The sequence below is a fragment of the Rhineura floridana genome, chromosome 10 (genome assembly GCF_030035675.1).
Source record: "Rhineura floridana isolate rRhiFlo1 chromosome 10, rRhiFlo1.hap2, whole genome shotgun sequence".
Classification (NCBI taxonomy): domain Eukaryota; kingdom Metazoa; phylum Chordata; class Lepidosauria; order Squamata; family Rhineuridae; genus Rhineura; species Rhineura floridana.
In genome coordinates this window covers 41202039-41215674 of record NC_084489.1, presented here as the reverse complement: position 1 = coordinate 41215674, position 13636 = coordinate 41202039, and the positions used below count along the sequence as shown (strand labels likewise).

Here is a 13636-nt window from a genome sequence, read left to right as displayed (position 1 = left end):
TTGGTCAGAGAAGGAGAATTCCACCACAAAGAGATCCTACGCTAGGGAGTTCTTAGAAAAACAAGACCAAGAGAATGGTTGTGTCAGTGAGTGGGGAAGTGTGATGCCAAAAGAGCACAGAAGGCAGCTGAGTCTGTGGTAATGTTGTCAGAATGCCAAAGGGAGCTTTTTCTCTATCACTAATTGCAGCACTGAGGCAATTTTAGAGCACAAGTGGCAAAAGACATGCGGTGAGGCTGATCGGGCACGAGTGAAACATCATAACCATGTCTACTGTGTGGCGGTGAGGGCATAGAAGAAGGCCCACTTCTCTGCCTCCATCCTCAAGTAGCCATCCAGCTTTTCTGTATTGTCAGGGGTCTGTTGACATCAGCTCCAGGAAACGGAGTTTTAGACCCTTCAGAGGCCCACTATGAATTGTTTGCAAGGCACTTTGAGAGTAAAGTTGCTCGCCTCCGTAGCAGTCTTGATGCCCCATCCACATCTACTGTAATCCCCAAAGAGGTGTCCAGTGCAATGTCTGCTGCAACTTCTTGGGAACAGTTTCAGTTGATGCAGCCTGATGATGTAGACAATGTGCTTGCGTTGATGCATCCAGCAACGTGTCCTCTTGACCCTTGCCCTTCTTGGCTTATTAAAGCTTGCCGAGGGGGTTTGATCGAGTGGATCCAGGCTGTGGTCAACTCATCATTGCAGGAGGGAGTGGTTCCAGGCACCTTGAAAGAGACAGTGATCCGACCGCTCCTGAAAAAGCCCACCCTGGACCAATTGGTTTGTGATAACAACCGACTGGTCACAAATACCCTCTTCTTAGGGAAGGTGATTGAGAAGGTTGTGCTGCAGCAATTGCAAGTACTCCTGGATGAAACATATTATCTTGACCCATCCCAGTCTGGGTTCAGGCCTGGTTATGGGACTGAATCGGCCTTGGTCGCCCTGATGGATGTCTTTATTGGGAGAAGGACAGGGAGAGTGCGACCCTGTTACTCTTACTTGATCTCTCAGTGGATTTTGATACCATTGACCATGGCATCCTTCAGGGCCGACTTGATGAGATGAGTATTGGAGGCACTGTTTTGCAGTGGTTCCAATCCTATCTCCAAGGTTGTTCTCAGAGAACAGCATTGGGTGACTGCCTTTTGGCCCCCTGGCAGTTGTGCTGTGGGGTGCCGCAGGGTACCATCTTGTCCCCCATGCTGTTTAACATCTATATGGGAGCAGTCATCAGGAGATTTGAGGTGAGGTGTCATCAGTATGCTGACGATATCCAGCTCTATTTCTCCGTAACATCTGAATCGGGAGAGGCCGTGCAAGCCCTGGACCACTGCCTGGACTCAGTGGTGGGCTGGATGAGGGCCAATAAACTGAGTCTGAATCCTAGCAAGATGGAGGGACTGCGGGTTGGTGGTTCCTGAGTTCAGATTAATGGTCAGTTGCCTGCTTTGGATGGGGTCATACTCTCTCTGAAAGAGCTGGTCCATAGTCTGGAGTGCTCTTGGATCCATCTTTCTCGCTAGAGGACTAGGTGATCTCAGTGGCTAGGAGTGCCTTTTACCAGCTTCGGCTAGTAAGACAGCTGCACTGTTTCTGGACAGGGATAGCCTAACTACTGTTGTCCACGCACTGGTAACCTCCAGGCTCAATTACTGTAATGCGCTCTATGTGGGGCTGCCCTTGAGGTTGGTCCGGAAGTTGCAGCTGGTGCAAAATGTGGCGGTGAGACTGCTCACTGGGGCAGAGTATCACCAACATGTCACTCTGCTGCTGAAATAATTGCACTGGCTGCCCATTTGCTGCCAGTTCAAGGTTCTAGTTTTGGTGTACAAAGCCCTATACAGCTTAGGACCAGGACACCTGAAAGACCATCTTATCCCTTATATACCCAGTTGATCACTGCGCTCTGGAGATGAGGGCCTCCTGCAGATACCATCTTATCAGGTCTGTTCTGCACAACATAGGAAACAGACCTTTAGTGTGGCAGCACCTACCCTGTGGAATTCCCTCCCCTTAAATATTAGGCAGGCACCTCTTAACTTTTCAGCGCCTATTGAAGACTTTCCTCTTTCAACAAGCCTTGTAAGTTGAGACCTATCCCATTGTGCATCTGTGTTGGAATTGCTTTTTAATATGTTCTTAAACTTTCTTTTTTAAAATGTTTTTAATCTTAGAAGATGTTTTGATAGCTTTTTTAAAGTAACATTTTTGAAGATGTATTGTTTTAATGTGTTTTAAAGTTTGTTTTTATGATGTTTAAATGTTTTTAGTGCTTTTGTTTGCCGCCCTGGGCTCCTGCTGGGAGGAAAGGTGGAATATAAATCAAATAATAATAATTATTATTATTTTGGTTGAGATTCCCCACATGCTGCAGTACCGAAGGAAATCAGATCACACACCCTGCCTAGGATTAAGTTTTTTAAATCCTTTGGTGTGGTTGCCACACACACAGTTAACATAACATGGAGTTAGTGCCTGGACTGGAGAGTTTGTTCTAGAAGGAGCAGGAGAAGGGAAAGGGCAAATTAAATGGAAGTGGGATTCAAAGAGATGCAGGGTGAATGGACATCATCGTGCTAGAAACAAGCACCAAAAGGCTGACGAAATAGCAGGAAGTTGGATTGACTGGAAGAAATCTAAAGGATCCCAGCACAAGGCAAGGGTCGGTGAACTGGGCAGAGAGATGGGCATCATATGGTGCAGCTCACGATTGAGAAATGATCTAGTCCCAAATGGGCAACATCCCTTCAGTACCCCGCAGTTTAGATGGCAATTAAGGAATGATGAAGCCAGGGTAGAACCACCCCTTTTAGTCCAACCATAGATTTCCCAATGGGACACAGTTGTACATTAATATGAATATGTGTCGGTGCTGCAGAGGAAACCAAGCAAAGTATTTGCTATTTTTATTCCCATTAACAGCTATCCCTTAGAAGTGCCTGAATAATATACTATTCATACTCTAGAAGGGAGAAGAACAGATCAAAGAATAAATTTTGGCAGTGCACTATAAAATCTTCAGTAAACAGTTTTTTAAAACTTGAAAAATAATATGCATGTCATGTTCCTCTAAACTGCATTTCAGACAGCTGTTCTGGCTTTCAGGTGGCAGATTAAAATTTATTTTATCTTTCAATGAATTCATACAGAAGCCTAGGAAGCAAGGATGATCAGTGTCTGGACTTTAATGGAGAATTCACTCCCTAAGCATATTTACTCAGAAGCAAGACCATTAGTTCACAGGTAACTGTGCATAGGATTGTGCAGCCTTTAGTAGTTAAACTACTATATTTACTTACAGCATTTAAAAACCATTAATCATGTTTCCCTGGGAAGGAAGTATATCCTCACATACATACCCCTTCTGAATTTAAGCTATTATAAGAATAAGAGCCCCAATTCTGCTATAGTTAGTTTATTATTTATAAATATAATTGTATGCCACTATTTGGTTAAAAACATCAAAGCAGTTTGCAACAAGTTAAAAAAACAACCATACAATAAAAACATTAAAAATATAATAAAAACAAAGGTCAACTATTGCAAAGAGACATCTTAATTGCCTGCATAGCTTGGCAAAACAGAAAGGTTTTCAGAAGGTGTTTAAAAAGTTAAAACAGAAGACACCAGCTGAATCTCTGTTGGCAGAGAATTTCAGAGAACTGGACCAATAACAAGGAAGGCTAAATTTTGTGTCAATGTTAAATGAGCCTTGCCAACTCGGGGGATGACCAAAGCTGCCCCTACAGATGATCTCAGTGATCAAGCTGGCATATAGGGGTTCAGGTGATCCCTAATATACCCTGGATCTATGTTGTTCAGGACTTTGTAAATTAATACAAGGACCTTGAACCTGGCTAGGTAGTGGATAGGTAGCCAGCGCAGATGTTTTAAGAAAGTTATCACATGTTGTCAGCCATGTTGTCCCATCAGCAGTCTGGCCATAGCATTTTTCACCAGCTGCAGCTTCTGAACCAGGGCAATGGGGATGGGTGAGAAATTTGATTCATTTCACATTTTAAGTTGAATCAATCGAATTCACATTTTCTGAATCAATATGAGAACCAAAACACAGCCATCCTTTGAAATTAGCACTTATTTGAATTTTGCGATGTAGTTCACCAACCAAACAATGTTTATAAAAATGCATGTTAGAGGAAAGTGTGCTTAAAATGAATATATGAGTGAAAACAGCACACAAAAATGCATTATATGACGATACATTGCTTGCAAAAATGTGTATGTTAGTCAAAAGTGCCCATAATAAATTTTTATTGGAAGAAATTCAAGCTAAAATGCTGGAAAACTTTCATGAGTTTTTCTTTTACAAAATCGCAAATTCCTGCAGAAATATGGGTAATTGAATTTAAGATTGGAAAAATGAGAAACTAAGAGAACCAACATTGACAGAACTTTCCATCCCTAGCCCCACATAGAGCACATTGCAGTAATCTCGCCTCAAAGCTACCAATGCATGGGCTACCGAGGTCAGGCTATTCCTGTCCAGGAATGGCTGTCGCTGATGAACCAGACAGAGCTGGTAAAGGTCACTCCTAGCCACAGAAAATACTTGGGCCTCTAGTGACAAAGTTGAATCTAGGAGTTCTGCTAAGCTACGGACCTGGTTCTTCAGAAGGAGTGCAACCCCATCCAGAACAGGTCTACCCCCCTCGGAACACAAGTCACACAGGCCCTCCCCCAAATCCCATCTCAGCTCTTCCTCTTCATTCTCATTACTCCAAGGCTGTCCCACAGGAGTCATGACATATAAGGAGCTTTTCTTTCTCTCACTGTCTAGCTTTGGTGTAAAGGGAGAAGCCAACAAAAACTGGCTCAGCATTTTATAGCAGCTGACTCAAAATTAGAAAGTTATTTTTTCTATAAATATGCACCACACTCAACATTAGATCAAATACTTGCTCTTTAACTTAGAGGAATCACGCTCTGCTTCACATCTTTAAATTTTACGTCTTCCTCTCATTCTTGAATAAAACCTATATGTGTACATCTAAAAATGAAGTGTGTACATGAGAGATACCAACGTTTTTACAATAGCAGGTTGGATGAGAATGCGTTATCAGAGACTGACCACAGTTCCCCAACCATCAACACACAGCGGATGAAAAGCAAATGTTTACTGCCATACAACATTTGAAGCTACCTTGAAAATATGTTTCAATAAGAAAGCAAAACAAATTCAATAAATAATTAACACAGTTCAGCAGAACCTCATAATTAAAAAATAATTTATCAGTTTTCTTTTTTGTTTACATAATAAATAAAAGCCCAAGAAATTGTGCTATTCTGTATCCTCATAGGGTCCCTGGGTTTTTGTTGATGCTTCTGCTTATTTTTATGTTTTCCAGATTTTTGTTTGTTTTCTTTTTTGTTTACATAATAAATAAGACCAAATAAAAACATTATCAGAAATGGCTGATGAGCAGCAGCCCAGTGCCAGTTGGTGTAATCGCTCTGGGAAAGGACTTTTTCACCAAATGCAGTAATACAGCTGGAGAACAGGTTCTTTTACACAGTTGCGAGCCTCCTCAATCTCCGGGGTCCCTGTGCTCATCCAGGGTTTGGCTTCCTTGGAAAGAAGGTCAGCGGAGACTGCGGTGTCTTTATGAAATATGGTTTATATATTTACACACATTCCAACCTGAGCTTAGGATGGAGGGGTTCAAGGCATCAGCAGTCCAATATCCAGCTTTTCCATCTGGGTTGCAGGAGGCATCCTAAAGCCATGGTGCAGAGGGATAGCCTCTCTGCCTGCCTCCAGCCCCAGCCATTCTCTAGACAACTCTAAAAACACTCAAAGCACAAACTTCTTTTAGCTGACAGGAAGGGGGGGAGGTTCTCCTGAAGTGTTTCAATGACATAAGGATCTTCCTGGCTCATTCACCAGTTCCTGGGCAACTGATAGATCCATTATCCTACTTGGCCACTCTATTAGCTTAACAAAAGACTCATCAGACCAGCAGAGTTCCTCATTCCAAGGCACAGGATTCCAAATCAGAGAGTGGAAAGGGGACCCACAGGGATCATCCATTCCAACCCCCATGCTCATAACAATACTTTTAGCCACAAGAGGGGAGAGGCTAGTCTCACTCAGCCCTTTATGGAACACACACTCCCTTGCAAACAGCAGCTGCTACTGCAATATCACCTCTTCTGCCCAATATCTGGAGATCCAAGGTCAGGGAAGCAGGGCTGTGGAGTCGTTACGCCAAACCTTCGACTCCGACTCCTCTATTTTTCTACTGTCCGACTCCGACTCCACCCAAAATTGCTTCCAACTCCACAGCCCTGGAAAGCGCTGTAAATGCCTTTTTAAATTGGAAGCTCTCATAGAAGCATTTTTATCGCTGCCTGAATATGCGCTGATCTTGGCATCACAGCATTTGTCTTCATCTGGGTCCTGTGTCATACACTGACACACAAAATGTTTTCCATCTTGAGTTATGGTGAAATGCTCAACTACAGCTGACTTCATGGGAAGCTTCTTTGACATTTTGAATTTATATTTTAAAAAATTTGTCAATCAAACTTATTTTGAAGTCGGAGTCGGTACATTTCTACCGACTCCGACTCCACCCAAAATTGCTTCCGACTCCGACTCCACAGCCCTGCAGGGAAGGCTGGTCTAAGCTATCACACAAATCCAAATTCTGTGCAGAAAAAGAAACCAACTTAAAGAGCATTTCATGGCAATGCTAATTGTTATCATTGGTGCTTGGCTATGTGTGGTGGGTTTTTTTTTTTTTAAATACAATAATGAAAAGAAAGAAATGGTTCCTACTGATGGCAAACCTGCCCATCCTACAGCTTGGCTCTTAAACTCACCTATAGCTAATATTTTGTATGCTATACTTATGTTCAAATATGGTGACCACATAATGTCATTTCGAAACCAAAGGACATCATCATAAATCTTCATACCTATAATGACAGGACAAAAATATTAATAGCAGTCAGAAATGCATAATCAATGCTGTGATTAAGTGAACCCTTTAATTAAAATGTTTCAACATGTAAGCAATGAAAAGATGCATAATCAATCCCAGATCAGATCAGTCACAAGAAAGTCTGAGAAAATGCTAAACTGGATGGTTAATATTGCTTGATTACTGCACAGTAGAACTTCTCCAGATAATCTAAGTGATCTTACAGGTCTATACAGGGGGAGATTGTCTTTCAGCTGAATCGTAGTCAGGAAAACGTGCATTTGATGGGAACATGGTCAGAAACGTAAAGGGCTTTCAGTTGATAACACAAACCATGGTGCCATAACATTTTTAGTGGTATTCTTTGCTGGCTAGGATTGTAGAATATATTTGTACATATAATCATGGCTTCCCAAATTTTATCCATGTATTGCTGCTCAGAATTAACAATTGAAAGAGAAAGATTTCTGGACACCCATGTGTATAATCAAATCTCAAATTTTCTAAATCCATGAATGAGTTTACAATCCAGTTATATATAAAATCATGCTTTAACTGTAGTAGACAATTCAATCCAAACCCAAAGCACTCACGGCACTAAAGCTAGGAGGAAATTAGCTTCACTGGGCTTAATTTGCGCCACAGTTCACTGGAGCCCAGTCCTGGAGTCTGTTTCAAATGTCAAGGTTTAACTTTGGAATGTGAATAGATGGGAGTATTCACTCTGAACATGTTCAGAGTACATTTCCTTCACTATTGAGTAAATAGCAGGAAACCTAGCACATCAGGGATTGGGGGAAGAATTTCCTTATCAGATAGTATCTCTCAATAAACTTTGGCCCCATCATCTCTTTCCCTACAAAACTAAATACTGCTAATGAATTTATTTTGGTAGCTTCTTTAAGCAAGTTGTACAGAATTTTGTCAAAGGCTACCATCCCTAAAGTACTTACTAAGGAGTAGGCCCTACAGCCAGTGATTTTTTTTGCTATAGATAGAATACATTCTATAATGAGCAATAAGGTTTTTTTTAAACAAGCAAAATGGGGGGAAATCTTTTAAAGTATATTCACTTTTTGCCTTTGCATTCTGTTGGTTCTTTTCTCAAGAACCACCAAATTCCAAAGACAATAAGTGAATATACAAGAATTTTTTTAATGGTTCTATAAATACAAGAATTTTTTTAATGATTCTATAAATAGATAAAATTATTTACATGTAAATGTAAGTTTAATGTGTAATAGAAAAGGTGATTAGTACAAGCAGTCAAGAGTGGAGTTGTTATATTCTCTATCTATGGTTTTAGGTATTTTAATAGTTACAATGCAGTTTTCAATTATTATGAATGGTACTTTTTATTTTGTAACCTGCCCTAGGACCTTTTAAAAATAAAATATTCCAATATGGGGGGGCAAGGAGGCAGGTAGTAAAATGGAAGATAGAAAAAAGCTGGAAGCGCAAATCTTATACATGTCTACTCAGAACCTCTATGAACTAACTTAAGTCCAGTTGTACAAAAGATCATGCTTCAACTGTACTAGCAAAATTTAACCCAAACCCAAAGCACTATTGGCACCAAAGAGGAAATTATGGGACTTACTTCCAGGTTAATTGTGTATACTTATAGGATTTCAGTCTTAAGATGGAAGTAAGACTAACCAACAACATTTTAGTTGAGAACACAGGTGTGTGGCCAATCCCTGCCGAAAATAATCAGTGCTATCTTAAAGCCGCACTGGGATTGACTACACTTCTGACTGGGAACTCTGGAATGTAGAAATGCCCACTGAAAGAAAAGCATGAAGACAGTGGGGATGAGCTGGTCATTGGTCACTTCAAGCATGGCTGGGATCAGCAGGAACGTTCTTTGGGGCTTGAATTCAAGCCACACTGCAGAAGAAGAAATGTGTCACCTGACACTATGGTGATGTCAGGTGACTGACAGGTGGGCAGCCTTGCCCCCTGTCAAAATGGTCCATCAGGGGAAGGGGAACTAAAGATCTGGCTCACCAGGCTAAAACAGTTCCCCACCCCTGAACTTTACAATAATCCAAACAATGCAAGAGAGAGAGAATTAGCTAAAAATGTCAGTAGTGTTGATTCTGTTAGATCAACAGAAAGCAAAAAAACCCCCTAATATTAGCAACATTTAACAACTGAAAGAAACTTAGCTATTCATTATATCTGAAAAGAAAAAGAAATATTTTATCCTTTGTCCACCAATTACTACACAGACCAATTAAAAGGGTAAAGGAAAAGTGTAAGAGATTCTTACCTTGATTTGTTTTACTTTGGGAATATATAAACAGAGGACTACAATAGGAAAAGCTTAGTATTAAACATATGGGGCCTGTTTTTAGTCACATAATTACACCTGCTACAAATTATCCAAATTGTATCTCCATGGCAATAGATGTTCAGGCCACGGATATAAATTGCAGCTTCAAAGCAAATGCTACTGCTATACAAAGTCACCCATTTCAAATATTAATGGAATCATTAGGTCAGTAGATTAGGCCAGTCCCAAGGTTTTCCATGCACTGATTCTAACCATATGACGAGCATCTCAAATATAAAACCACACTATTCAAACTATATTGTGATAACAAAGAGCAAAATGCCTCACATCTAGGGTTGCCAGGCTCAGGGCCTGAGACTGATCCTGTCTCTTTAGGAGAACAGAAAGTCAGCCAAGTGCAGGTGTTCTTGCAACTCTGTGATGGGAAAAACCACAAGGTAGAATTCTCCCTTCCCCCTGCACAACTTTTAAAGATACAGAAGACCTCTTGGTTGCCAGGCCCAGCCTCCAAGAGGTCATCTGTATCTTTAAAAGTTGTGCAGGGGGAAGGGAGAATTCCACTTTGTGGTTTTTCCCATTACAGTGTTGCAAGAACACCTGCACTTGGCTGACCTTCTCTTCTCCTAAAGATACAGGATCAGTCTCAGGCCATGAACCTGGCAACCCTACTCACATCAGACCAAGCTACAGAATGCTCTTATCCCCTTTATTTAATACTTCTACACAAAACATGAAGTGTAGGTGTAGCAGCCGATATAAGCCTCATATATGCAAACTAGGCTGCAAAAAAGAATACCAGTGTTACACTTTATTGACACAGAGGTGCTTCTGCACTGTCCACAACACGGAGATAATAATCCCTTGCCCTCTTATGGCATGGGAAGTTAGGAAGTGGTTCTCTTGGGGATGTCTTCAACACACCATTTGCTACCATGCAGAATTCAGCTGCACAATTAATACTATGGCTGTAGCAATAACAATAACCAGGCAGTTACATTCACAAAGTGCTAGCAGCATCCCATTACAGCAATATGACTGCAGCAAAACACTAATTTTCACCTTCATCTTCTCTATAGTTCTCCAATTTTGCTCTTTTCAAGTTATCATCAAACTTTATTGTGTAAACCCCTGGCCTTGAAAATGCTCAGATAAATTTTCTTCATAACATTTCATTTGCAAAAAGTTACAAAAAACCTACCATGTAGAACCTTTCTGTCTTAATAATTCTATTCAAAAATTACCCAGTACCTTAAAACCTTAGCTTAAACTAAAAGGATTTGTTGTCTGTTATATCAAGCGGTCTTTTACGCTAACTACATAAATTCTTTTTTGTGTCAAGTCTGTAGAGTATGTTGTTTGGCCTCCCAACTTGTTAGTCAAGTCTGAACTTTCCCCTGCTGCTGTGTTGCCAGTAGGGCAACCAGAGGCAACATCCAGAGGTGGAGAGGGAGACAACGTAGAGCCTTTATGTTTTTTTCAAGTCAAAGAACCACCTCTTCCCATTTTAAAGATCTGTATCCTATTTGCATTTCCATTGTGATCTGAACACTTGCACATACAAAGCCACAACTTCTGCTGATAGCACATTAATTCAGATAAGGAAATGGTCATGAAAGTCTGATCCTTAAGAATGTGTGTACGAGAAGGTCCTGATCTTGGAAGCTAGAACTCCAAGAGTTTTGGTTATCCTAAAAATTAAGATATTTCAGCATCATCCATTGTAACTCCCATTGATTGCACATGTATCTTACATTGCTCCCCAATTATCTAAATGTGATCAAGTTTTCAGAATGTTTTAATTGCCTAATGAATAAACAATGTAAACCTGATGTTGCAGACACAAACTAAGTAACATCTACTGCACATATTTGGCTGTCAACTATCATTTATTTTCATCAGTTTTTGTTAGTCTACACATAATTTGTGACTAATAACTAGTTTCTGAAATGCATGACTGGAAGGCATGGAGTTTTAGCCACATTTCCACCTGTGTCACTCAGATGCCTTGCAATTGTCATATATCTTTGCAATATCTGGATGCCCCTATTTGCAAAATAGATGACAATAATTACACTTTTGTAACTCAGACTAATGAAAGTCTGCCTTAACTAGGATGCAGCAAATGTGTTATTTGTGAGCAACCTCATTTCCGAGCTTTTAGATGCCATAACAGCATAATTTCATATGTAATTACTGTTTGTATAGGGCACACACATAATATTAAAGAAAATTATTCTGACACATAAACAACTCACAACACTTATCACAGTGATGAAATGCTCTAACCTATCTCCACAATGTATCTAATCCCCAACCTGCATTGTTCACATGTTTCCAAATAACGGAGACCCAACAGTTATAGCTATGAACAATCCCTATAAGGCTTTTTAAACAATGAATATTGCAGCAAATGTAACATAATTATGATATAAAGCAGCCATCCAATCTACATGAAATTCATCATGATGGTCTTTATCATTAAAGTAAGATGTGAAAAGCTCCATTTTATGTCTACAAATGAACGAGACCATAAAGACAACCTAGTACTCCATCACAAATACAAAACTGCAATAGGCTTTTTTCCCCATCAAGTCACTGAAACACACTACAAAACAATGGATCTATAGATGACAAAAGGAGATAGGGTCATCATTATTAGGGCTGTGATGTTTCGTTTATTTAAAATAAATTGACTGAGGCTGCAGTCCAATACACACTTATGTAGGAGTTAAGTCCCATTGAACCCAATGGAGCTTACTCCTGACTATACATGTTTTGGATTGCAGCTGAAAAACATGGCCTAAATAATTGGGCAACTGTAGAAGATTAAGCTGCAAAACCAGTGAAAGAGGTGTGTGTGTGCATATATATATATATAACAGCACAGCATTTTAAGGATTAACTCATTTATGGTGGCATAAGTGTAGGGAATAGATTACTTCATCAGAAGCATGAAATTACAGCATAAAATATATAGTCTACCAAAGGTCATGCCTCAATAAACAGGTTAGTCCCCAAAGTACCACAATAGTTTGTAACAGGAAAAGTAATATACCTGGGGGATAAATCTCCGTGAACTCAGTAGGGCTTACTTCTGAGTTAACGTGGCTGAGATTGACCTGCAACCCCAATAACTCTCGCGTAAATCATTTCTCAGACGAAGTCAGTGGCTTCTTCACATTCTTCCTTTCTATATGCAGCCTTGGTACCACACATTACAAGGCCTCTATCCTAAAGGCGACCACAACTATATGGGGTTGGCTGTCCTTCACTTCAGTATGTTTAAACTGGGAATTAAAGGCCCCAGAATCCTGAATCGCCACAATACTGTACCAGCTCCACCGACTTTAACCAGATTTGCATTAGGATGGGAATCTATCTGTCTATCTATCTGTCTATCTATCTATCTCACACACACACACCATGCAAAATGTAGAGTCTTCTGTGCAGGGGCTTTGCAAGGGTTCGCTCCCTCCCTCTGTGGAGGCCGGAGGGCTTAACTGCCAAGGGCAAGGAAGATTCTGTACCATAAACTGGGGCGCTTGGGAGCACACAACTGGTCTCTCAGATGCATTCACACTTACCCGGGCCCCAGCAACTGAGCTCTTCCTCCGCAGCGTGAGTCCGCTTCGGAGCAGCGCCGGCAACTCTCTCAGCTTCTGTCGCAGCTGCACTTGCTGCTCCCGGTCTCTGGCGCCAGCAGAGCTGTTACTGATGAGGAGGGAGTCGGCCCTGTCGCACAGGGGCTGCATCTTGACGGAGTCCCCAGCCATGCATGCTAGATTCTGGAGGAACCCTCCTCCCTCGCCCGCTCGCTCCCGCAGCGTCCCTCTTCCTGCTTCAGCCGCCTCACGCACACTCGCTCGCTCGCTGGCGCGTACATGCATACACGCACACCTTTCGCTTGTGATGCAAAGCGTGCCTTCCAGGCAAAGGCGTTAGCAGCCGTAAGAGCAGTAGCGGCGTTTCCCGCCTCCACGCTTGGTTTGGAAGGGGGGGGACTTGCGTGCTCCTTACTAGGCACGAAACTCAAATTGCGCGGGAGGGAAGCTTCTCCGGCCAAGGTAGGCCTAGGTGGAAGGTATTCGTCGCACAGGTGCAGAAAATGCGACAGGAGCCTGGCTACCTTTTCCTGCTCTCCTTGCCCCTCCCCTAGGTACGATGTTTTAGCCCCTTCCCCCGTCAATTGCAATGACGGGGACAAACAAAAGTCCAGGTAACAAAAAAAGGGAGCGGGGGTGGACGCGCACTGAATAGTCACACCCTCCTGTTTTAATCCATTGCCTTTTAACTTCCTCCTCTCCTTTTTTTATTCCTGCCCCAGACACTCCTTCATATTCCGTAGGCTGTAGTTCATGATGCTTGCTTTTCCCTGTTTCGCTCCTTCACAAAAACAAAA

The 13636-nt window shown here is 41.5% G+C and overlaps 1 protein-coding gene across 2 annotated transcripts in view; it reads right to left on the bottom strand.

Moving 5' to 3' along the window:
- RAPGEF5 (Rap guanine nucleotide exchange factor 5) overlaps positions 1-13261 on the bottom strand; it is a 201837-nt gene extending 188576 nt beyond the window's left edge. For both annotated transcript variants that reach the window (XM_061586583.1, XM_061586584.1), the window contains exon 1: positions 12822-13261. In XM_061586583.1, the coding sequence (XP_061442567.1) occupies positions 12822-13124 (303 nt within the window). In that variant the 5' untranslated portion in view covers positions 13125-13261. The remainder of the gene's footprint in view (positions 1-12821) is intronic.
- Between the last annotated feature and the right edge of the window lie 375 nt (positions 13262-13636).